General features: G+C 38.6%; 1 protein-coding gene across 1 annotated transcript; it reads left to right on the top strand.

Annotated features, from left to right (window-relative positions):
* Positions 1-10: 10 nt before the first annotated feature.
* Positions 11-24811, top strand: Rsph3 (radial spoke head 3). The gene is made up of 8 exons (XM_015498630.2): positions 11-462; positions 6113-6200; positions 15392-15533; positions 17149-17294; positions 18311-18514; positions 20903-21065; positions 23045-23131; positions 23488-24811. Exons 1-8 carry the CDS (start codon positions 347-349, stop codon positions 23811-23813), a joined length of 1272 nt encoding a protein of 423 aa, XP_015354116.1. The 5' UTR covers positions 11-346; the 3' UTR covers positions 23814-24811.
* Positions 24812-27054: the final 2243 nt, after the last annotated feature.

Consider the following 27054-nt stretch of genomic DNA (forward strand, 5'->3'; position numbering starts at 1 on the left):
GACGGGACGCACGTGGGCGGAGTCAAGAGCCGGAAATGCCCCTAGCGGTGGACCTTCCCGGGAAACCCGCCGGACGGAACTGTCTGGAGACCCCGCCCCCAAGCGGAACCCCCGGTTGCTGAGCAACCGGAGCCGGCGCCGCCGACTGGCTCTGCGCTACCCCGAGCAAGTCGAGTGCAGCTCCCGCCTCCTGGTCCGGCAGCCTCGCGTCGCGCCCACCTCCCGGCCCGCCGCCGCTCCTCGCCTCGTGGAATTCCTGCTCTTGGCACTACCCGCAACTCTCTGGCTCCGTCGCCTCCCTAACGCCCACCTGCTTCACCGAAAGCCGGGCAGCTCGACCCCGGACATGACCTCCGCGCTGACTGACCGCACCTCCGGGGCCACGGGCACCTACACCTACACCAGCAGGCCCCGGGTCCTGCCCTGCCAGCGCCGCCGTTACCGGGACAACCTGTTGCAGCCGTGAGTGACCAAACCAGCCCCTGTCTGATCACCACTTTCGCCCTGGCAAAAGCTGTCCGTGCTGCTTTCGTTTGCACTCTGCCAAAATAAAATTTCTGAGTAACTCCCGTGGTGTGAAGCAGTGAAGCCGAAAGGGACATGTGTGGACTCTCTTAGTTTACTTTAGTGACTCTAGTTGCTGACACGATCCATAACACGAATACGAATTTCCCTATTTCCCAAACTAATGCTTGTTGAGTCAGTCATGTACCAGACACTTCACTGGGGAAGTGAAGTGAAACATTTTTTGGATGCACGGTGCTGTGAAGTTGGTTTCATAACTTCATTATGCAAATGAGGAAACTGAGGTATAAGGGTGACAAACACCATAGCATTTACAAAATCCTTCCCACACCAGTCTTTGGGCAGAACTTAGGTTGTCTTTATATGCAGAACTGCAAATTTATGATGAATTTTTGCAAATATTCAAACAACCGTACATAGAAGAGACCCTAAACTTATAGTTCTATTAAAATTGTTTACATAAGCCTCAAATTTTGGAATCAGCAGAACTTCACACAAATGCAGGCTGCATGGAAGCAGGAATCTGCATCTTTTGTTTATCTAGGACTATTCCTAGCACTAGTAAGCACTCAGTACAAACCGTGAATGCACTATTGAGCATCAGCAATGCAACTCTTGATACTTATTTCATACCCTGAGTCTAAATTTATAATTATCTTTTTTAGGACAAAGATTTCAGTAAAGATTGCTATCACTTAAGAGAAAAATTAAGACAGAAAACATTAATTTGAAGGGAGATATAGATGTTATATAAGGATTCAATATAAAAATGACTCCAAGAACACTTTCTGGTGAATTTAACTGATTTCTCACGAATCATTACTAGTAAATCAAACCAATAAATTAGGACTGAGAGTCAATGTTGGTTTATTAGGGATTATTTTTTATAATTCGTTGATTTATATATTGAAGTAATATGTATCAAAGTAATGCAGAAAGCACAGTAAAATTTTAATTTCATGTAAGTAGTTGCTTTCAGATCTTAATCATTGATATCCTTGTGGATAAGGCTGACATGATATCCTTATGAATAAAATATTGAGAAAATGTCCAGAAGAATATTGTTAGCTAAATTTGCTGGTGAATGACAAAATGACCATATTTGAAAAGAGTATGCTATTATGTCATTCTGTCTCTATTCCATAAAATCTTTAGTCCTATTTTGTTCAAAATTTTATGTTGAACTAAGCAATTCGTTCAGTTTTCCAGATGACACATAGCTGAAATGGATATCTTAATAGGCTTGAAGTGAGTTAAGGTTACAAATTATCCATCTGGGTTTATAACTGGGTTGAAACCAAAATATGAAACTTAATTGGATAGGTTTAAAGTTCTGTTTCTTGGGACTTCATGAGACTAACCAAATGCTGACAAAGACAAGTGGGCAGTAAACAAGTGTTAGTGCAATGATTACAGCAAGAGAGAAACACAGCATGCAGTGAGAACATACAAGAGGGTCCCTAGCTAGGGGAAGAAGGACATGTCTATAGAGAGACAAGAAGAGCCTTTTTGAGAATATGACATTAAAGTTAAGATCTGAAGATAGGAAAGGATGGGGACAAGAGGAAGGGGAGGGATAGTTTCCAGGAAGAAGAAATAGCATGTATAGAACCCCTCATAGGAAATGAGTCCGGTTTGTTTGAGGACCTTATAAAGTCAATGTGACCAGGGAAGAAACAGACCTATAGGAGAGCAACAGGAGCTAGATACACCACATTCAGGCTTGGTCTTTGTTTTAGTTAGCTTTTTCATCTCTGTAAATACCTGACATGAACTTAGAGGAGGAAAAGTTTAATTGGGGCTTACAGTTTCAGAGGCCTCAGTTCATAGATGATTCAGAGTCCATTGCTCTAGGCCCAGAGTAAAGCAGCTCATCATGGAGGAACAGCCCCATGGAGGAAAGCTGCTCCCCTCATGTCAGGGTCAGGAAGTAGGGCGGAGGGAGGAGCCATGTGGAAGATGCATCCTTCCAGGGCATACCCCTAGAGACTTATGTCCTCCAGCCAGACCCCATCTGCCTATAGTTACCACCCAGTCCATTCAAACTAAGATGGGCTTACTAGGTTACAACTCTCACCATTCAGTCATTTCACCTCTGGATATTTCTGCATTAACAGAGGAATTTTGAGGGGACACCTAATACCTAAAACCCTAACATTCTGCCTCTTACTCCCAAAAGCTCATATCCGTCTCACAGTACAAAATGCATTTGGTTCATCTCCAAGTGTTCCACAGTCTTAACAGTTTTAGCATTGCCCAAGAGTCCACCTCCAAAGTCTCATCTGAAACTCAGGGCAAACTCTTTGTTGTGAGCCCCTGCAAAAATCAAGAGAAAGTTACATATATCCATGTACAGTGTAACAGTGCAAACATTCCTACCCCAAAAGGGAGGAATAGGATCATAGAAAGGCCAAAACAGGACCAAAACCCAGCTGGGTGAACAGGTCCAATAACTCCACATACAGCATCTAGGACACATGGCTATGATATTTTATTTCCAAAGGGGTTAAGTATCCCCCCTGCTCCTTTGGCCTTGCCAGTTGAAGGGCACATGGGCTTTCTTTTAGCCTGGATCTCTGCAGCCAACAGCTTTTCTCCACAGATGGTCCATGTTATTGGAACTCTTAATTCCCAAGATTTCCATTCCAGCTTCATCTTCACAGCTTCATGTGTTGCCCTCTCAGGAGTGGCCCACAAGGACTCTAACGCTGATACACTTTGCCTGGCCTCCTGGGCCTTCCTTTGAAATTCCCATGGAAGCTTCCGTGACCCCCTAACTCCAGCAACTGCATTCCTGCAGAACCTATACCATGTGAATGATGCTGAAATCTGTCACCAGCTCACACAGTACCTACACCACCAGGAAGAATGGCTGCAGTGACCTCTGAGTGCCTGTGCAGTTCATCATGGTGAAACAGTTTCCCAAGACCCCTTATATGAGCAGGGCACGCCCATGATCTCTTAAAAGAATTTTCTCTCCTGTGCCCAGGAGCCTGTTGTGGGTATAGGTGAGCAAATTTCTGAGATGCTCTTTCCTATTATCTTGTGTAAAGTACTTGGCATCTCTTTAGGGACTATAATATCTTCATTAAGCACAGCTTTCTTGGCCCCAGCTTTACTCATACTTTTCTGGCCTAACAAGTTTTTAAAATACTTCAGCCCTGCTTTCTGCTCCTTATTCTCACAGTAAATCTGACGAAAATCTGCTGGCAACATCCAGCAGATGTTGTGCTGAATGCTGTGCTGCCTTGAAATTTCCTGCACCAGATTAATTAGCCCATCACTTTTAAATTCAGCCTCACACAAAGTCTAAAAACATGGGCAAAATGTAGTCAAGTTCTTTGCCAGAGTATAATATCTAGTCCAGTTCCCAATGGAGTCATCATTTCCATCTGAAATCTCATGGGCACAGTCCGCATTCTGTCACCATTCTGGTCTTCTGAGCTTACACTAGAATCACCCATTAAACTCTGCTTACAGCATTCTAAAGCTCTTTCAACTTGCATCTCTAAACTTTTCAAAATTTCTCCTGCAAATCATTTCCAAAGGCTTCTGAACCATATGGCCAAATTAGTCACAGCAACAACTCACTTCTCAGTACCAATTTCTGTTTTAGTTAGCTTTTTCATAGCTGGGACCAAAATACGTGACATGAATGACTTAGAGGAGGAAAAGTTTATTTGGGGTTCATGGCTTCAGAAGTCTTAGTCCAAAACAGCTAAATCCATTGCTCTGGGCCTGAGGAGAGGCAGCCTGTCAGGCAGGAAGGGCCCAATGGAGGAGAGCTGCTCAACTCATGGTGGGGACAAGAAGCAAAGAGCAGAGAGCTAAAGAGGCCACAGCAAAGAGGGACCCTTCCAGGGCATGCCCATAGTGGCCCACCTCCAGCCCTGTCACAATTGCAGTTACCACCCAGTCCATTCAAACTAGGATGGACTTATTAGATTACAACTCTTACAGTTCAGTCATTTCACCGCTGAATGTTCCTACAGAAACACAGGCACGTCAAAACCATAACAGTCTTTATTTTAGTTATATTATAGGCTATTGGAAGGAGAGGGAGAGAGAGAGAAAAGAGAGCACATGTTTTCCATTTAAAATTATCTTTATTGATGGTTTTTAATTTATAAAAGTAATATATGTTTCTTGAAGCAAATGAAAAAATAAAAATACAGATAAATAAAAACAGTTAATCATCTCCTGCCTGCCTCTACTCCTGTTTCCCTGCTTTAACCAAACCTAACAGTCTTTTTTCTTCTTTTTGTACACACATAAATGAGCACATATGTATATATGGAAGAGGCTTCATTTCTGAAATAAAGTCATACCAGCATATATTATTATGCAATTGGCCTTTCCCATTATTCAACAATTTCTAATTCCTTTTTCCCCCTATTTTATCTGCCCTATTTTCTTATGTATACATGCACATACATATTTAATTATATATAAATGGACTCACACTCATGCTTGAGGGCATTATTAGGACAATCTGATACCTCACCCCACTTCCCTTGCAGCCTGCTCACTCACCCCTACCCCAAGGTAAACCATGTTAACAACTATGTAAATTCTTTGGGACTTTGCTCCTTCCCTGAAAGAGTGGCCGCCGAGCTGAAGTAACACTCAAGTAATTTACAAGTTGGAAAGGAAGAGTTTTGAGCTAAAAATAAAGTTAGTATATTGGTCATAACAGAAACTGCCAATGGAGGAGGTCATCTAAGGACAAGAGAAAGCAGAGCCCTGATGAAATCCTCCAGACCAGAAAGAGCTGCAAACAAAGGTTGAAAAAGAGCAGCCAGAGAAGAAATAGGACATCATTTAAAGAACTTCTAATGAAAATACCCACTGTGTATTCATATTTCTTACTAGTGATCATTCCGACCCCTGAGATTAAAATTGTATTAATTTTAAACCATACCTTTTAAAAATATCTTTAGGTTAAAAGAATAATGAGAAATTGGACTTTTTTTAAAATCCAAATTTTTTTTTTAACAGAGAGAGAGAGAGAATTTTTTTTTTAATATTTATTTTTCAGTTTTCGGCGGACACAACATCTTTGATTGTATATGGTGCTGAGGATCGAACCTGGGCCGCACGCACTCCAGGCGAGCGTGCTACCGCTTGAGCCACATCCTCAGCCCCCAAATTCTTTTATACATGTAACTTTTCAGTCCTCAAATCAAACTTTTTTTAGTTCTTCAGAGCAGGCTCTTTTTCAGATGGGCCATTTTCACATTTGTTAAGTAGTCTTACAGATTTACAACTGAAGCTAGCTCTGCCATTTACTAGCAAGGTGACCTTGGGCAGATTCCTTTCTGTTTCCTCTCCTGTCAGATAGAATCATAGTTCCCAACTTGAAGCTTATTGTGAGCAATAAATAAAATAGTACATATGAAAGAATCAGGCATATAGTAAGCTCTATATAAATGGCAGCCATTTGTCTCCTTTTTTATGGGCCATAGTAAAACAGAAATCTGTTTTCTTAAAATGTTTTTATCTTAGTCTAAATACTGTTGACAGTGAATTTATTTCATAGACATCAACACTCTATTAAAATACTTATTTAGAATTTGCTGTTTTACAGAGAAGAAGAACCTATGCGGTATGGAAACATAATGTATGACAGAAGGGTGATCCGAGGCAACACTTACGCACTTCACACAGGGCCGCTGGTAAGCACGATTTGTGTATTGTAACTCAGAGCTCTCAAACTGTGCTGAAGGACAGGTAGCACACTGGAGATGACATTGGAAACAATCAGTGAATTCAAAGACAAATCAACAGAAATTACCCAGTTTAACAACAAAGAGAAAACATACTCCAAAAAGAAAGGCAGCCCTTGAATTTGTTGTTTTTGTTGGTAGGTTGGTTTTTGAGATGGGGTTTTACTGTGCTATACCAGATGGTCTTGAATTCCTGGGCTCACATGATCTTCTTGCTTCAGTCACCTGAATGTTGGCATTACCGGTATGTGCCACAGCACCTGGCTGAATCTGAAGTCTTCATTGGTGCTGGGGATTGAACCCAGAGCCTCACATGTGCTAGGCAAGCACTGTACCACTGAGCTACACCAAGCCTTTCAAGGAGATTTTTTTTTCAGTCCTGAGGCTTAGACCAGGACCTCGCACGCACGTGCTGAGAACATGCTACACAGTGAGCTTCGTTCCAAGCCCCTGAATTTGGATGTTTTTTTGTTTTGTTTTTGTTACCCAGGGGGGGTGCTCTACCACTGAGCTGCATCCCCAGTCCTTTTTAGTTTTTACTGAGTCAGAGACAGGGCCTTGCTAAATTGCCCAGACTGGCCTGAAATTTGGGTTTCCCTGATCTCAGCACCCCACCCAGTAGCTAGGAATGATCCCCATACTCAGTTAGATGGGGGATTCAAAGCAAAACCCAGGCTCTTCACACTCCAAAGCTCCTCTGCCTGAGATAGGGATGGTCTTGTGTGTGTGTGTGTGTATGGTAAATATTTGTAACAAAATTTATCATTCTGACCATTTAAAGTGCAAACTAAGTGCTATTAACTACCATCACAGAATTTCGCAAGCTATCACATTACTATTATTTTTTAGACCAGAATTTATTATATGCTATTGCATTTAGATAATGAAATACAAAATTATATAGAGAAAGTTCTGCTGACATTTTATTATGTATTGAGTTTATATAGCAGGGGAAATAAAAGGTTTATTTTATAACTTAAAGAAAGAAAGAAAGAGAAAGAAACTTTGGGATCTGAAGAATGATTTAAAAAAAAAAAACAACATTCATGTTGTCAAATTTCTAGGAGAGGAGGAACAGTGTGGGATGAAAAAATGTTGGAAGATAAAATGCTTGAAAACTCCACAAATTTAACAAAATGCCTACAGATACAAAAAGCTAAGTGAGCCTCAGTGATAAACCCAAAGAAATTGACACATCAAATTTCTGAAAACTGAAACAAAAACTCTTGGGAGGAATGGCATGTTGACTAAAGAGGAACACTGGTTGAATGACACTGCAGTTTCCATCTGGACATGGAGGCCAGAGGGAGTGACACAGTATTTTTCAATCCTGAGAGCAGAGGACTACCAAGCCCCAATTCTAATCCAGTGAAAATATTCTTACCCAAGACATTCTTAGATGAAGGACTAAAAATTTGTCATAAGCCGACCTACCCTTAAAGAATATCTACAGGAATTTCCCTAACAGAAAAGAAATGGTTACAGCAGGAGGCTTGGGACTTCCGAAGGGAAGAAGGAACAAAATTGTAGGTAAAAATAGGGGTAAATGTAACAATTTCTTTCTTATGATTTTTAAAATTATGTTTGATGGTTCAAGCAGAATTATAACATTAACTGATGTAGTGCTTAAAATACATAGATGAAATATTTAAGATGATTACATTTTTAATTATATGTAATTATATTTTAAAGTGGGGATAATAAAAGGATTTTAAATGGGGGTAGTAAAGGGAAGTAAGGTTTCTATACTTCACTTGAAGTCGTAAAATGTTGATAGACTTACATGTTACACATGTATTGTAATACCTGGAAGAGTCATTAAAAAATACACAGATATATATTTAAAATGTTTCCAAATAAATCAAAATGGAATTATAAAAATGTTTACATGTTCGAATGATACTCTGAGTTTCTCTATCAATTTAGCATCCACCAGACACACAAGATCCACCTGCATGAGTCTCTTTGGACAGCCTCACCATCAAGGTTGGACTGCAGGCACAGCTTCAGTGACACAACCACAAATGAAAGTTTAAAACCCCTGGAAAGTCAGCACTGTATGTCTGTACACACAGAGGGAAAGAGAAAGAGAAAGGGCCCTTATACCTATACTTCCTTTTTGATCTCCCTCAGTAGTGAAGATTGAACCCAGGGACACTACCACTAAGCTACATCCCCAGACCCCTTTTTAAATCGTTGCCCAGGATTACCTCAAACTTGCAATCCTCCTGCCTCCGTCTCCCAAGTAGCTGGAAAACAGGCTTATACCACCATGCCTAGCAGGCCAGTGCCTTTATGGGGTCCAGGGCATTATCCAAACAGTTTTCCCAGGGGGAGCTTTAATTAATCAGTTTAGAGCATTTTAGTTGATGGGTTTAAGCCACTAATTCCAGTAGGTCATGCTGTGACTAAGAGCTGGTCACTTTAAATTCAGGGCAAATGTTTGAATGGTCTGTTTAAGTAAAGCAGCAGGAAAGCAGGGAGTCTCCCTTCCCTTGCCAGCTAGACAGGAGAGATGCCTCTAAGTTTATCTCTAGTCACTGGATGGAACCATTCAGGTAGGGTATAATGTTAGACATTGTACCAAGGTTTGTCACTGGACAGGGGTCCAAGGAGGGCCCTCCAAGTGGACAGTGAGAGGTAAATTGGGCATGGACAGGTTCTTGACTTGTGCCACTGAAATTAATTTCAGGACACATGGAAAACAAGGCACAAGCAAATGTTTATTAAAAGACAGCAAAGCAAAGATAAACAGACCCCAACACACACCAGCAGCAGGTGCAGGTGCTCCTTGACTCACAGAGGATAGAAGGCTAATGACACAACCAGGGTCCAGTCCCCTGACTACATATAGGATTTTTCTAGGAAGAAAAGTACAGGTTCCCAGGCAAGCTTTTGTGAAAATTGAATCTTATCTCAATCAGTTCATACTTGAGGTTCACAGTGTCTCTTCGTGGTTAAGCAGTCTAGCCATAAATCAATTCTGGGAACATTGTATAGGTCCTTGAATCTGGTGACATTTAAATAGATTGTTTTTGTTCTAGTTGATCTGGTACAAGAATATGCTGGAGGTTTTGTCTACTTAACTAAAGAGACAAGCATGACTGGTCATGCTCATAAATGTGGCTCTCCCTCCCTCCTCTAAAGGTCTCTTCTCTCTCCCTGGGAGTTCATCTATCTCAGGGTGATTGAGCACTGCTTCAGGTATAAGAAAATAATAATTAAAACGGGGCACCAATTAATTCCTGGATTTTGGCAAACACACACACACAAAAAAATTTGGATGCCAAGGCAAAATAAAATTATGTACTCACCATGCCCACAGGAAGGCAGGAAAAGGAATATACAGAAATGAGGGTGAGGTTGTAGCTCAGTGGTAGAGTGCTTGTCTCACATGTGCAAAGTCCTAGTTGTGATCCCCAGCCCTGCAAATAAAATAAAGTTGCATACAATTTCTGTGTGCGGCTTTTGTCCTGGGAGCTTAAGCATTCAGACCTTTTGTCCGCCCAGGGACGCCAATTGCTTGGTTGCTCGTGGCTAAAACACTCAGGGGTCACTCCAGGGGAACTGGGCTGATTGGGCTGCGCAAAATAACCACACAAGGACAGAAATACCTTTTCCTTTGGGGTTGCTCCTCTGACCTTAAGGGTCTGCAGAAAGAGAGAGAACATGCTGACCCCTTTTATTGAGGAGAAGCTATTCAAATGAGGCAAAGGGTCAGGTTTCAGGGGGCTGAGTCTAGCTAGCTTCAAGATGTCTGCTGTCAACAGGTTGACTGACATCTAGGTAGACCACACCCAAGGGCACAGTAAGATAAGGGATCACACAAAAAGCATTTCCATGAAACATTCTATCCCAAACAGGGCAAGGGGTAATATTACAAAGGAACAGCAGGTGAGCTTAGCTCCACCCATGGGGCTGTAGGATGACACGCCCATGCACGAAGACACTGTCCCAAGAACCCAAGAAAGGTGGGGCAGTCTAGTGGCATTTCTGCTACCCAACCCTCAATCACTCAGCCAGGAAGTGACTCAGTCACATGCGAGGTTGGTCTCCCACATCTGTGTGAATAGTGAGGCCTATGTTCATTAAAAGAGAGATGAAAAACAAGAACAAACAGAAAACAAAAAGTAAGATGGCAGACTAAGCCCTAATATATCAGTAATTACTTTAAATGTAAATAGTCTAAATAATTAAAAGATAAAAGTTGGCAGAGGGAAAAAATAGTGACCTACCTATATCGGTCTGTAAGAATTATCATTTCAATTCTGACGTTTTAAGTTGACTGAAGGCAAAAGGATGGAAGATACATCATGAAAACATGAATTTTGAAAAGGTAGTTTGAAGAATCATAGAAAAGAAATTAAAAATAGGTACAAAAGACAAAAGGAAAGACAAGAAAGTAAAACTTAACTCTAGAAGCTTTGTGCTGAAGTCCTTCAGGTTTTGGACCATCATTCCTAAGCCAGTTCTGTTGCTTGTTGCTCCCTTGCCCAAATTTCCCCAAAATCTTCACTCACAATCTTAAAGTTACTGGAAATTCACCTGTTTATGAAAATTGCCCTGTGTGCTGTAAATTAGTCCACTAATACATGTATTTTAAAACAGATTGGGCAAAAGGAGACATTTATGATATCTATGATATATGACACTTTCTAATGTTATCTACTAACCAGATAATAGAGACCACATCAGCCTAACATCCTCAGAATTGCCGGACCGCCATGAATCATCTTGTGATACCAGACTGATGTCATCCCAACATAACCTCCCAAGTTCCTAGAACCAAGTCTCCTTTAAAATAAGAGACTAAGAACCTCTAGATGGTTTGCGTTCTCTCTTGAAACTGTCTCTGCTTTCATAATAAATCTGTGTGTCTCTAACTGATGTGTTCTTAAATTCATTTCTGTGATTTTGTCAAGAACCCTACTCATCCTGAATTGTGGTCCCCCTCTCCAGGAACTCTTCAGACCTCCTCTGGTGATAGTTGTGGCTATATTAGCATCAGAGAAAGCATACTTCAGAGCAAACAAGACTATGAAAGACAAAGACATTATAGAATGATAAAAGGAACACAATTAAACCAAGATGATGTAGCAGTCCTAAATTTGGATGTCTCAAAACAAGATGTATGTTTGAAATACATTCAGTAAAAACTAATAGAACTGAAAAGAGAAATACAGATATCCACAATTTTAGTTTCTCTTAGAAAAAAAACAGCAAGATTATTGGAGATTGGCCAATATCATCAACCAATCAACAGGTCATAGCAGTCAGGAAGATGTTCTGTAAATGTGAACAGCAGAATATGAATGGCTCTCAAGCACCCGGCAATAGCTGCATGACATATCTACCATATGCCCCATGAACACCTGTGAGAGAACTAAAATCACACAGAGTATGCTTCTCTGACCATAACAGAAAAACTAGAAATCAGAAACAGAAGATAAAAGGAAGATGCTTAAAAACAGGAAAACAACCAGAAAGTAAAACAGATTTCTGAATAATCCATAGGTTAAAGAAGAATGTCAAAGGAAAATTTAAAAAAACATTTATAACTGAAAAAAATATAGCACATCAAAATTTATGGGATTGGGCTGGGGATATAGCTCAGCTGGTAGAGTGCTTGCCTCAAAATTTATGGGATGGAGGCAAAACAGTGCCAAGAGGGAAAGAAGAAAGGCTTTGAATCAATAATTAAGTTCCTACCTCAATAAACTGGATAAAAAGAACAAAATAAACCCAGAGTAGGAGAAGGAGGAAAATAAAAGATAAAAGCCAAAATCATAAACAACAGTGAAAAATCTGTGAAACCAAAGTTGGTTCTCTGAAAAGATCAATAACATTGATGAACCTCTAAAGACTGACAGGAGAGAAAACATAAATTGCAAATATTAATAATGAATATCAGAGGATGTAACTACAGGTACTGTAGCCGTTAAAAGATTGAAAGGATGATAATGGTATTCAAAAGTGCTTTTGTCTACTATCTCCTCTCACGCTCAACACAGTGCTTTACTTCTGTGGCCCCAAATGTTACTGGAATTGAATATCCATACTGCCCACTGCTCTGAGTGACCAAAGATTTGGGAGCAGAAGTTGGTGGAAAGAATTCTTTTTATTGAAAGCTGGCCCTGAAGAAAATAGAGGGGGCTTTTTGTCTCAAGTCTCTATCTTAGAGGGTTTCAAAGCACAAAGACCTTTTATAGGAGAAAAAGCGGTACAGCAAGACAATGGACAAGAAATCCATACCTCTCTAGAGGAGCAGGTCTCCTTTTCTTCCTTCCCAGAATTTAGCAACAATGGACCTTGACCTCCTGGGATCAGCACCTGCATTTTCTTTTCAGACAGACATATTACTTTTCTGCAAGTTAATCCATATGCTTTACCCATAGTGGATAATACAACAAATACTGTGTACCATGGAACTGAAGAAGGGGGCAGTGCGTTACAAAGGCCTTTCTTTAGAATTTAGAATACCAGAGAAAGGGATGGGACCTTAAGGATTAGGTAGGCCAATAATTCTAAGAACAGCTTCCCCAGTGAGCTATTGTTACACAGATATGTCTGGGGTGGATGGGTGTGGATTTCTACACACATCAACCAAGTAATTCTCCACATTTTGCAGAGTGTCCTCTACTTCCACCAAATTCCAAAACTATCCCTCTGAGGATTGCATCAGATTCAACAGGTTAAGGCTCAGTCCCACAGGGCGGCCTCCCCTTCAAATGCCAATCTCAAGCACAGGTTGTGGCCTGTACTTCTGACCAATTGCTATGAATTAAGATTCCCCTGACCCTCTCCTTGAGTTTGATTAATTTGTTATTGCCACTCAAAACTCAGAGAATCAGAAACTCAGAGAATCACTCTGTTACACTTACTGGTTTATTATAAAGGGTATTGCAAAGGATACAGTTGAGCAGCCTGACTGGAAGAGATTCACAGGGCAAGGTGCATGAGAAGGGGTACAGAGCTTCCATACCCTCTCCTGTGTGCCACTGTCCTGGAACCTCACTTGTTCAGCTATCAGGAAGCCCATCTGAACCCTGCTCCCTTGGGGTTTTATGGATGCTTCATTATGTAGGTATGACTGATTACATCATGGGGCATTGGTGATCTATTTAACCTTCAGCCTCTCTCTTCTTCCCTGGGATTGAAGGGTAAAGCAGAAAGTTCCAACACTCTAATGCCACATTGGTCTTTCTGGTGACCAACGCCATCCTGAAGCTATTTAGGGACCTTTATTCACCACCCATTTCATTAGCATACAAAAGATATTCTTATCACTCCAGAAATTCCAAAGGTTTAGGAGTTATATGCCAAGAAATGAAGATAAAAGACCAAATATATTATTTTAAATGAACCACAGTATTACAAATACAAACAAATATACACATGTAAATTCAGCAACATAGATGAAAAGGGCCAGTTCCTCAAACTACAAAATTCACTAACGTGAAATAGAACTTCTGAATTCTCATAACTCCTAAAGAAACAATTTCATATTTAAAAACAATTTCATATCTAAAAAGAAAAAAGAAATCTTCAGGTCCAGATAGTCTCACTAGAGAATTCTTCCAAGCATTGAAAGAAGAATTAGCAACAATTCTAAACAATCTCTTCCAGGAAATAAGAGAGAAAGGAGCATTTCTCAACTTGTTCTATGAGGCCAGCGTTATTGTCACAGGAGAGTAGAGAGATGAAGTTCCAAACCTTTGGCCTTGCGTCCCAACAAAAGAAAGTTTAAAGTCAGACATGAAAAGCAAAGCAAGAGAATTCTATTATGAGTGAAAGTAAAGTCTGGCTCAAACAGAGAATGACTGTGGGAGAGAATGGGTTGTCTCCAGGCAGAGAACAAGGAAGGAAACAGGCTACTTCCAAATTTATTGCTGTTTGGTGTTTGCCAGGAGAACGGGGTTCCACCGCCTGCAGTCTATACCAATCACATTTTTGACTCCTCCCACCTGGGAGTTTTTGACATTGGTCCTCATGGGAATGGTCATGGTTACCATCCCATTCAGGGGGAGTCTTCATCTACAAGTCAATCCTATGTCAGTGCTGATGCTGGGTTCAATGACTGGGTAGACTTAGCGCCCCTGAGCTTTAATGAAATTTCCCTTTGAAATACACAAGAAACCTATGGCATAAATCCTAACTTTACAGTGACTTCAGTTGAACCTGTTGGAGTTAGTCTCAATGATCTTTCTTGATAATTTCTTAACTGGCTCCTTTTGTTTCTACCTGTTTATTCTCAGTATTAGTGTACCCATTGTTGTTCTATAAGTTACTTAATTGTTTATTAAAGGCAATTCAAGTAAACCCTGTGATCCTGCTAGGTTCTTGGTTCACAATTCACTGCTCATTACTAGTACCTAAAATTATCACCCTGTTACCTAAAACAAATAAAGACAATACAGGAAAAATAAAGAAAAAAGAGAGCCATGTTACCACTGGAGGTGCCGAACTGCTGGGAGCAATTAATCCACTTGTTCACCTGGAGAGACTTCATTTGGACTTAGAATGTTTTCTTTGTGAGCTAATGAAATTTTTAAGGAAATTCTGTTCAAACGAAATTTAGATTTTAAAAAATCATAGTGCTTTTCAGTTTCTTAACCATACATTAAAATTTATTGTAACAAGAATAGTTAAATCAGTTTTATGGAGCACCCAAGGAAAGGTGTGTTATTCCACAGGATTCTGCACCCATTTGTTCTAGTTAGCAGGCAGACTTGGAAGGTCCTTTTGTGCTTTGTCAGATACCTTTTTTGAAAGGTGTATTACTCAACAAAGTAACAATAAAAATCTTCATTATCAAGTCACTGATAATCAAGAAGCACTATTATGGGATGCATGCTTTTTATACTATGCAGAAATCACTTTCATTTTTTGGTTTGGTTTGGTTTGACTTGGTACTGGGTATTGATTCAGAAGTGCTCCACCACTGAACTACATACATCTCCAGCTCCCCACACCACCCCACACCACCCTCACCTTTTTTTTTTTCTTTGCAAAATAGGGTCTTGCTAAATTGCTCAAGCTGCCCTTGAACTTAGAAGCATCCTGCCTCAGCCTAGGAATCACTTTTGGAATGCCTTGAGAGGTATTTTCTAACTTTTAGAAGCCTTTTCTTTCTCTCCCAGTCTGGGCAGACTGATCCTCTAGAGCTTCAGAGAGCACAGGCAGCTAAAAGGAGGGCTCTTGCCAGGAAACGAGCCCAAGAGCAGCTCAGACCACGGACACCAGAACCTGTGGAAGGCAGGAAGCACGTGAATGTGCAGACAGGTATGTGACCATGCCATTGACACCAGGGCTCCTTTGTTCACTTAGCGGTCTGTGTCAGTTCATTTTTACTTGGTCTTTATATCACGTATGTATCTTCTGTGCTCACCAGTCCTTCCCAATCAGATGTAAGGAAGCCCATTCGTTAAGCAAAGACATATCTGTACTATTATCATATTGGACATGGGTGGAAGTGTGGGTTGGGATTTTTTTAAGACAAAAAGGGGATGGGTTGTGGCTCAGTGGTGGAGTGCTTGCCTTGCATGTGTGAGGCACTGGATTCGATCCTCAGCACAACATAAAAATAAATAAATAAATTAAAGATATGGTGTCCATCTATAACTAAAAAATTTTTTTTAAAGTTTTATGATCAAACTAATTCTCTCTTAGCCCTTTTCACATATTTTATTTTAACCTGTGATTATTTCTCTTAGCCCAACATGAATCACAGTTCTTTTCATGAGGAATTAATACTATAGGACAGCAATGTAGTCCTGCTTGGCCTTTTATCTATCTTTTGAGAAGACGAAGCCCACTCATATCTGATCCTCTGCCTTCCATACCAGCCTCTTTTGCTGTCTCCTTCTTTTCTCCCTTCACTTTTCATTGCCTCCAGAGCCACACAGGTCTTCTGAGGCAGGTGCCAGGATTTTCTACTTGTCTCACTGTTACCTGGACCCAGAGGATTTGGCTGTCAACAGTATCTTGGTGATCTGACAGTACCTGGCATCTTCCTTGGGCTAATGTGACTTCTTAAAGATTCATCTTGTACCCTGCCAAAATGGGGAGCAGATTCATTCAGATTGTTTTTGTAGTAAAGATTAAAGGAAGAGATCCATTCACACTTTTCCCCCTACCTCCAAGCCAAATCTGGCCTAGATTTGAACCAGTGATCAGTCAATATATTCTATGGTAGCAGAGATAAGGTGTTGGTTTGTACCACCAAAATATTAAGTGATATAATAGCCCCTTTTCCTCAGGGACTACACAAGTCCCATACCTGTGGATCTCCTCTATTATTGCAGAGATTCCATATGACAGTAATTATGATTCCTTTTACATATGAAGAAACTGAGGATCCAGAAGATATATCTTGGCTAGGTCCTGTGTTCTGGCTAGTGCTCATGTGCTTCACATGGTACCACATTGTCCCTGTTTCATATAAGTTATTTCTAACTTAAAATTTGTTTTCATACATGTGTTTGTAATCTGTAGGATAGAGAACATTAAATAACATGGTGATTTGATTCATGATTTATAATATCTTGGAATTTTCAAATCTTTATACATCGACTGTGTAGGAACTCAGTTGCACCTACACTTTATCAACACACCATCCCCTATTACACTTTGCATCTTATACACACCTGTGGTCTCATATTCTTCAATTCCATTACCTAGTACTTGTAAATAGTCCAGCCTTACTGACTCTATGATCTTCCAGATACATAAAACTCTTAATCCAGTGTGTAAATCAAAGCCCACATTGGCACTTTCATTCCAGGACTTATTTTCTAAACCATTTAATTCTGTTTTGAAGGAGATAAAGTTTCAAATATATATGTATGCTTGAAATATACCAGAATTTCAAATTTAGTGTATATGATATTCTTCTTAGAATTGTACCTTGAAGAAATTGCTGATCGTGTAATAGAAGTTGATATGGAATGCCAAACAGATGCGTTTTTGGACAAACCACCGACACCACTCTTCATTCCTGCCAAGACTGGCAGGGATGTGGCCACCCAAATACTAGAAGGAGAGGTACAGTATATTCTTTCAGCTTCCCTCTAACATCTTATAAATGATATAAATTTAGGTTTAGGTAAGGCATAACATAGACCAGAACCACTTTCACATTAAGAAGGATTCTGCTTTTTGGATTGCTCTCCCAGATGTGTCTAAAATAGTTTGTCCTATAAGTACCCAGAAATATTTTTAAATAATATATTCTGACTTATCCTCTTATCAGAAATAAAATCATCAGAAATATTTTAGAATACTTATAATTTGGTTTCATTTTTTTATATATGTGCTTAATGTATGTACTTAAGACAGATTTGCACCAAATAAGGAAGACGAATATTCCCGATAGAAGAGATTCTACTCTTAACTTGTGGATTATATACATTTTAAGAAGATACTCTCCCTGTTTAGAAGAGTCTTAATTACATTTTCACATCAATGTGGAATGCATAAGTAGACCAGTTTATGATACTGAAGAAAAGAAGGCAATGATTATATGCATAAATGAGATTTAAGACTTGAAGGAACTTGAAAGAACTGTCACTGACAGTGGGAAATAAATAAGTCTTCAGAAGCTACAGAGGAGGGTGTTTTTGCCTCCAAACCCTAAACATTAATTACTTAAAATATTCATATTCTTGTTCCTTTGTTCATCAGTTTTAATGAAAAACAGCCAGGAAAAAATGAGCAGGAAAGGCAAAGAATAAGGACAGGATAGAATATTCCCTTTGGCTCCAGGATAGAATATTTCCTTTTGGCTTTGATCTTAAAGTTACTGAGTATCAGGGTTTACATTGATGAATGTATACTTTTTTCATAATTTGACTTACTAGATTTTTGCCTATTAGCACAATGCTGTGTACCTTAAGGGTTATTCTGAGAATTAGAAATCACAAGTACCAGCACTCTGGCACACGGACAGCATGACAATAATACCCTGTTGTTAATATTTTTTTATATTTTCATGATGCATTTAGTTAGTAACTACAATTTTGTTTACTTTTTTTTTGTGTGTGTGTGTGTGTATGTTTAAGCTTTTTGACTTTGACCTTGAAGTTAAACCAATGTTAGAAGTTTTGGTGGGGAAGACAATTGAGCAGGCCCTTCTGGAAGTGATGGAAGAAGAAGAGTTGGCCAACCTGCAGGCCAGTCAGCATGCATATGAAGAAATACGGAATGTGGAACTGGCCGAAGTTCAGCGACTGGAAGAGCAAGAGAGACGACACCGAGAAGAAAAAGTATGGAATTCTATTTTTCTTTGTTAGCCAGTTGTGTGTGTGTGTGTGTGTGTGTGTGTGTGTACTAAAGCAAGGGCCCAAGGGCCTTGCACATGTTAGGTGCATCCTCTACCACTGTGCTATGCCCCCAGCCACTCTTAATCTTTTGACTCTTTAATGTATTATGTTCAAAATTACATGTGGCATGTTACAAAGCTAAAGACATTTAAATATATTTTTAAAAAATCTATAGTATTTGTTGCTCAGGTCTTTCCTTTAGATCATAAATATTTCTTGAACTGACATTTTAAAATTTCAGTTTACATAAATGTATCTAAATTGAGATTCTAGAAGTTCCCAAATTAATTGAAAGTTCATAAATTAAATGTGTCTGAACTGGAAGGTACTCTTAAATATCAGGAGTCAGAAAGATATTGATTTGCCGTAAGTCGATGAATTCTGGGTCTTTTTCTCAGTGGTCAGTCCTTCTCTGTATCCCCAGGGATATTCCAGAATTACTTGGATCCTTACTGAATATTTTGCAAATTATAACTTTAATAAAAGAAATTCTACAACCCAGTTTTTTAAAATGTACCAAAAGCCTGCTATTAGGTAAGTCTAGATTTAGTAATCTTTACGTGTCTGTCCGATTCTGACAATAATTTTATACTTATGAACACCTTCTATTGTATATTAATGAACAAATTAAAAAGCAGTGCCCGAGTACCTAAACCAGTTAAAATAACTTCCCAAAGGGCCCAGTTTACGATGAAGAACAGTTTGTTGGGAAATTCTTCTCAGTAGTTAATCAGCTGGACCTCAAGTTTTCCTCCAAAATGCATAATTGCTAACAGAGCACACAGTTTATGGTAAGGATCGTGCAAATGCAAAACTTTTCTTATAAATAAAATAACACTGACAGAAAAAACCTTTATGGAATTAATTAGTGAAATCTTTCTCAAAAATTTTTATTTATTATTAGGAAGTATATTATGGAAAAATCAAGAACATAAATCATCTAGATCTATAATTGCTGAAACTTTGGAAATAAACTTAATTAGAAAACATATTATTGCTCCCACTCCCACCTGGGAGTAGAGAAGTGTGTTCGCTGGTTTTACAGATGGTATATGATCTAAAGGAAGTAACAACAAAAAAAAGAGGCTTTCAAGTTCAGAACATTTTAGCTTTGTGGATTGAATTTTTACACATGAGTTTATTCATTGATCTATGATATTTAATTTAAAATTATAAGCAATTATAATTTTCCTGTCAGTGTTATTCTATAATACTAATTAAAAATATAGCCAGGTGTGAGGCATGGTGGCACACACCTGTAATCCCAGCAGCTCAGGAGGCTGAGGCAGGAGGATCACAAGTTCAAAGCCAGCCTCAGAAACTTAGTGAGGCCCTAAACAACTTAATGAGACCCCGCCTCAAAATAAAAAATAAAAAGGGCTGAGGATGTGGTTCAGTGGTTAAGTGCCCCTGGGTTCAATCCCTGGTATCAAAAGAAGAAAGAAAAAGAAATATAGCCAGGTACTATGTAATCCAAGCAACTGGGGAGGGCTGAGACTGAGGATTACAAGTTTTAGGCCAGCCTAGTCAACTTAATGAGACACTGTCTCAAAGTAAAAAATAAAAAGGGCTGGGGATATAGCTCAGTTGTAGAGTCCCATTGGGTTCAATCCCCAGTACTATAAAAAATTAATATCATTTTGGTAGCATCTGTACAGTCAAGCAAGTTTATTGTTTTGTTAGCTTTCATGCTATGACCTAAATATTTGGCAAGAACAACTTAGAGCAGGAAAAGTTTATTTTGGGCTCGGGGTTTCAGAGGCGTAATCTGTAGTCAGTAGACCTCATGGCGCTGAGGTGGTGGAACATGGCTGAAAGGTTGGGGGGGGGGGGAAGCTGCTCAGCTCCTGGTGGCCAGAAGCAGGAGAGAGATCAAGGGGTTGGGGAGGGAATGTCCCCAGGGACCCACTCCTCAGAGTAAGTCTCACTGGGCCAGAGTTCCACCCAGCACAGGAGCCCTTCCAAATTAGGATGGATTGATTAGGCCACAGATCTTATAATGTGATCATTTTACCTCCAAATATTTCTGCGTTAACACAGGAAATCTGGGGGGCATCTCATAGCCAAACCAGAACCATCATGAAATTATTTTACTTGAATAAAATAATCATAATCAGGAAATGAGTTTTACTCCGTCTTTCATATCTTTCTGAACTCAGTACCCACTAGTTGAAACTCATTAAAATCTTGATGAAAGATCTTTAATAGATACCCTGCTGTCCACTTTTTGGTAAGTCCAAATTCTTTCACTTATTGATTTCACTAAATTCAATGTCTCGGGAAGACAGAATGCCTAAATAACCATCTTTGATGATGTTTTTCTCTTGACAGGAACGTCGTAAGCAGCAGCAGTGGGAAATAATAAACAAACATAACGAGACAGCACAAAAGATTTCTGCCCGTGCATTTGCACAGCGTTATCTGGCCGACCTTCTCCCATCTGTTTTTGGCAGCCTCAGGGATAGCGGCTACTTTTATGATCCTATCGAAAGAGGTTTGTGAAGATTTTTGTTAGATTAACTCTGTTTTAATAAGCATCCTCTTAATGGTTCAAATTTATTTCATGCCCATTTTTTATTTTGAATTAGGATCTATTTCTGAAACAAAAATGTTAATTATAGTTGTTTTAAGTGAGCACTATTACTGATAAGAGGTGTATTATAGTACCATGCAATTAAGTAAAATTATGTATCAAAAATTAAAATAAGCCATCTTAAAAAAGGTGTACTATAAAGATCTTTATTGTAGAGTGTTAGCACTTCTTTTTTTATATATTTATTTCTTAGTTATAGGTGGACACAATATCTTTATTTTATTTTTATGTGGTGCTGAAGATGGAACCCAGTGCCTCACGCATGCTAGGCGAGCGCTCTACTTCTGAGCCACAACCCCAGCCCTAGGACTTCTTTATTAAGAAGCAACATTGTATAGTAGAAATGTGGACTTGATGTCAAAAATTTAAATCTCAGGTTCATCATTAACTACCTCCATGACTTGAAATGAGGACCTTTCAGGAATTATATCATAAAGTATATGAAACTTTGTGTAAACTATAAAGCACTACATATGTGCAAATAGTTTTTATTATTAACTTTTTCCCAGCTGATTCCCTATTCCAATCAGAAACCCTTTGGGGGCCGCTACAGAAGACACCCTTTCATTTAATTAGGTGCTTGCATTGCACTGTGTTAGGTATTGGAGACAAAATAAAAAAGTAACAGGAACTCCAGTCTCTGGCTTTCAGAGCCTATAGTGTGTGGGCCATCTGTTAGCCTGTCCTCAGAGCCTACTGTCCTATACAGTCCTGCCTCGGAGAGATACGGCAGATATAATGGCCATTTCTCAGAAGTACAGACGGAAGCTCAGGAAAGATAAAGCCTTGTTCCTGGGAGCTTACTATGGCTCTCACACTGGCCTGGAACTCCAACTCCGACCCAAGGTTCTCTCTGTGCTGCCGTCCTGCCTTTTGGGCTCATGTCAGGCCTCCTACTATTAGTCACAAAAAACAGTAGCTTTTTTTCCCTATCATGGGTTGCCGTAAACATCGGGTAAAATTTGCAAATGAAATTCATGCCTGAGATTTCAATTATTTATAATAGCAAATATAATAGTCTAACAAACTCTCCACTGTCATACTATTGAAAAATACCAATTAAATGCCTGCCTCCCAAAAAAGCTGTTTTCAAGGTTTAACATGCATATTATAATGGACCATATTTTTGAAATGCTTACACAGTATATTTCAATTTCAGTCAGAACAAACATATTATTAATGCAAACACCTAATTTCTTACCCATTTCTAGATGGCTGCCCTCTGACCTGCATCCTCTGAGTTCAATCAGCTTCCATTATGCCAGGAGTCTCAACTGGGGGCATTTGTTTTACTGGCAATGCTCAATCCCAGATGTGCATCACATTTCACTGGATTCTGCCAAAACCACATTTTCCTGTGCCTCCTTGATCTGTCTGACATTGCACCTATTAAGCAAAGTTTAAATTATGTGACTCCAAGAAAGGCCTCATAGTTTTTAAAATATAACTTCCACTTTGATAGAAAGGAAACTGACCAAAACATAGCCTTTGCAAAAGTTATGCTGTATAAGTCTATTTAATATTTTCTATTGAGAAAACAATGGTGATAAATCTGTTACATTAGGGGGAAAGCACTTTCTTCCTATTTATAATGATCCATAAGGCTGAGGAAGAACAGAGTTACTTTAGGTAGAGGGGAGCAAAGAGAGGGGGAGGGGTTATGGGGTAGGATGGATAGTAAAATGAGTCAGACATTATTACCCTATGTACATATATAACTATAGGATTGGTAGGATTCTGCATCATGTACAACCAGAAGAATGAGAAATCATACTCCATCTATGTATGATGTATCAAAGTGCATTTTACTGTCATGTATAACTAATGAGAACAAATTTTTAAAATTTTTAAAATGACTTCATGCAATTTCCTTTTTACAGATATTGAAATAGGATTTCTCCCATGGCTAATGAATGAAGTTGAAAAAACCATGGAATATAGCATGGTGGGAAGAACAGTGCTTGACAGTAAGTTCTTTTATTATTTTTATGAGTCATCTCTAAAATTTTCAGTGGACAAACAAATGAAAGAAATATTCTAATTTTATATTACTTAAACTTTAAATCTATTCATTATATTAACAAAGGCCCAATTTTTGCCCTTAATTTTTTGTGTGTAATTTTATTAGTATTAATATCTCCTGTTGTCACTGTTTTATAAGTGGTGTTCTGTTAAAACAAGCAAAGAATATAACTCATATTCAGTATATAAAATGGTGAGGAAGTTAAGACTTTAAAGGTTATGATATAGGAAGGAGGGGGCCTGGTGAATGTTTTATACTCATCAAAAATATAAAAATCATAATGACTTCTGAACTTTGCAGTGTTGATCCGGGAAGTGGTTGAAAGGAGACTGAATACTTATGAGCAGAAAGACAACAGATATCCTTCTCTAAGATCAGAGGGATTTTATGATCCTAGAGTAATGGGAGAAACCCTTGGGAGTTATGATCCAAACATACCACAGACCCAGGAGCCATTGCTGGGCACAGACTACCTACAAGGAACACAGTATGGAAGAAGGTCCTATTCCCAGGAAAGGAGGTTTATGGAAGAAGGAGTGCTCTTGGAGCCGGAGGAAGACACAGAAATGAGGAAAACCTTAGGGAAGGAAGACCCATCAGCAGCAGGGGGAGCTTGGGAGCCATGAAGCAAGTCAACAATAACAATCAGGTAATGATGCACAGGCCCCTCGGGAACTAGAAATTACGTTGTATTTAGTCTCTTTTTGTCTAATGAACTGAGCAAGTGAATTGTGATAAAATAATAAAACAAGTAAAGATAACACTTTAACTCATTTATTTAATAGAATATTCAAAGGCTATATTGTAATCCTTGATTACTAGTTTCCCGTTACCACTATATGTATTGAAAGAATCTATTTTTCCTTAATCCTTCTAACTTGCGGGGGGTGGGGGGTAGTATGCTATCTAATGTGTAATATTAGATATCTAGATCATAGATTCTAACTACATATCAGTGCTTTCACCATTGAGTTTTTCCTTCTCTATAGGGAAACTATTTCACCCATTCTATGAAAGAATAACTAAATGTAGTGATACTGAAGACAAAAGTACTTCCTCCCTGCAAGAACAAAAACTCTCTCCCTATTTGTATTAAATTAAGCAGATCATTACCCTTTATATATTAGGGGATTCTCTGGATGGGTGATATGTTCTCATCTGTTTTTTTTTTTTTTTTTTTCTCATTCCTACTATGAGAAAATTCAGGCAGCACCAATAAAGCAAAAGTCCTTGTTTACCCTTATGCAGTTCATTCCCCTCTCCAGAATAAAACCACTGTTATTAGTTAGGTGAGTATCATTAAGGCCTTTTCCAAGTATTTATATACATCTGTTATATACAAATTTATAGGTTGATTTTTCTCTCTCTCTCTCTCTCTCTCTCTCTATATATATATATATACACACACACACACACACACACACACATTAATACATGTAAATTGCTTATCTTTTAAAAACAGGGTATGATGTTACATATTATGGCTGTTATAGGGAATTCATATTTGGCTTTTTTATCTGAATTTGTTTAGAGAATTTGCCTGTGGTATTGAAAAATCACATATTATTTTATTTCCAAAATCTTGTTGATATAAAGCAATAAAGGTATTCTTCTGATCCTTTAAGTGGCCTACTTTTTAGAATATTTATTGCTATATTATCTGTAGTGATTTGAAATAATTTATGATTATTAAAATTATCAAGTAACTTTCAATTATTAACACATTTACTTCTTAAAATTTCTTAAATTAGGTACCAAGGATATAAATGTGGAGAGTGTACCCATTTCCCCAAATATCACTCTATCATTTAAGACCTCCACGGTCTTCCAGGGCATGTATGATAGTGCTCACATTTTCACTTTCTAATGTTAGTGCAGTCGGCCAGTAGACATCAGTGGAGGGCCTGCCATGTCGGGAACTGGCAGGAGGATGCAGGTGAAGTGGGCACCAGACCTGAATGCTACATGCACGTTTTTTACAGCCCAGCAGTGGAGCCAAACAAAATAAATGATATACATGGAGAACTCAAAGCTCAGGAATTTTAAGTGATTTGCAGTAGGTGACTAGCCTAGAAAGTTAACAGGACTAACACTGTAATACAAATCTTCTTATCTGTAATCCAATGTACTTTCTTCTAACCAACCTGCTGTCCTTGTGAGGTACAAAGAATGATTTTAAATAAATTATTGCATTAATGGCATTTTAAAAATTGGAATGACACCTGTTATCTATTACTGGGATAGTTCCATCTTGTTAAACAGTGTTTATGCTGAGCGTGGTGATGCATGACTGTGATCCCAGAAACTCAGGAGGCTAAGGCAGGAGGATCACAAATTCAAGACCAACCTTGCTCAGCAACTTAGCAAGACCTTGTCTCAAAATAAAAATAAAAAGAACTAAGAATGTAGCTTAGTGGTAAAAACACCCCAGGTTCAATCCTTAATATGAAAGGCAGGAAGAAGAAGGAAAGAAAAAGTTTTATGATTATTCTAAAATTTATAAGATACTAATTATTTTTTTTTTATTTTTGGTACTAGGAATTGAACCCAGGGGCAGTTAACCACTGAGCCACATCCCCATCCTTTTTTTAAAAAAATATTTTTTATTTAGAGACAAGGTCTCGCTGAGTCGCTTAGGCCTTGTTAAGTTGCTGAGGCTGGCTTTACACTTGCAATCCTCCTGCCTCAGTCTCTGGAGTCACTGGGATTATAGATGTGTGCCACAGTGCCCAGCTACAAAATATTAATTTTGGCAAGAAGATTAAATAAGGGTTGTCACTAATTATTATTATTACTTATTTTAAAAAATCTACAACCAATTTTTGGAAACCTTAAAATGGATTTGAGACTGATATCCTCTATGATTCTAATTATTCTTTATAATTATCCAGTCGACTAAACATTTTTCAGATATTTGCTAAACATCTAAATCTATGTTCTGTACTTCCATAAATTAATTCAATTTATTAAATATGTAGAAATCTGTAGACCCCACATTGAAACTGATTAAACAAAAATAATTGGAAGATTAAGGTATTGCCGTGTGAGAAAACTCCGAGAAACTGGTTTTATATTATTTGGAAAAAAGAATATTAAATGGAAATTTTGAATTTTCTTAAAATTTATGAAGAATTTCTTCAGGCACATGAAGAATTTATGATAAATTATAAGGCAATATGCCTAAGTTTCCTGTGTCTAGAAGACTTTTGGTAACCGCAAGCAACTTTGCAAATGAGTTGGATGTATAAAAATCTTCAAATTGCAATTGGGTTTGCCTACATTCACTAACATTCTTCTCATGAATTCTATTCCTTTCCATTGTTTAAACTAACCTTAAGCTGACAGAAGCTAAATAATAAAATGAATAATATAATAAATACATATATTGTAATTCTTGCCATATTTGCCTATCACTAAAATAGATGAAAGAAGCAGAATGTCATCTTCTCTGACACAGGCATCATTGCATTTGAGCCATCTGAGGGTTGTTGACAGGGCCTGTGGAGTCCTCTGAGCAGCACAGGGTGGAGATTGAAAGCATGAACTGAAAGCCAGATCTGCAAGGAGACAGTCTTCACAGAGAAGGTGGTTTGCCATTCTCAAGGCTTTCCTTTTCTTATTTTAACTGGGAAAAGGAACTGGTTTTCTTCTATTTTTAAACCATATGTTCCATATGGTGGGGGGGCTGTAGAAGGAAAATTATTTGAAGTGTATAATCCCTTTCAAAGTCACAATCATAATGAGAGAAGCAGTATTTTGTATATTATGTCAAAATGTTTCTTCTCTCCTGGTAAGGTTTTGTTTTTTTGTTTTGTTTTGTTTCAGTGATGGGATAAGACCCAGGTCCTTGTGCATGGTAGGCAGGTA

This window comes from Marmota marmota, unplaced genomic scaffold (assembly GCF_001458135.2).
Source record: "Marmota marmota marmota unplaced genomic scaffold, marMar, whole genome shotgun sequence".
Taxonomy (NCBI): domain Eukaryota; kingdom Metazoa; phylum Chordata; class Mammalia; order Rodentia; family Sciuridae; genus Marmota; species Marmota marmota.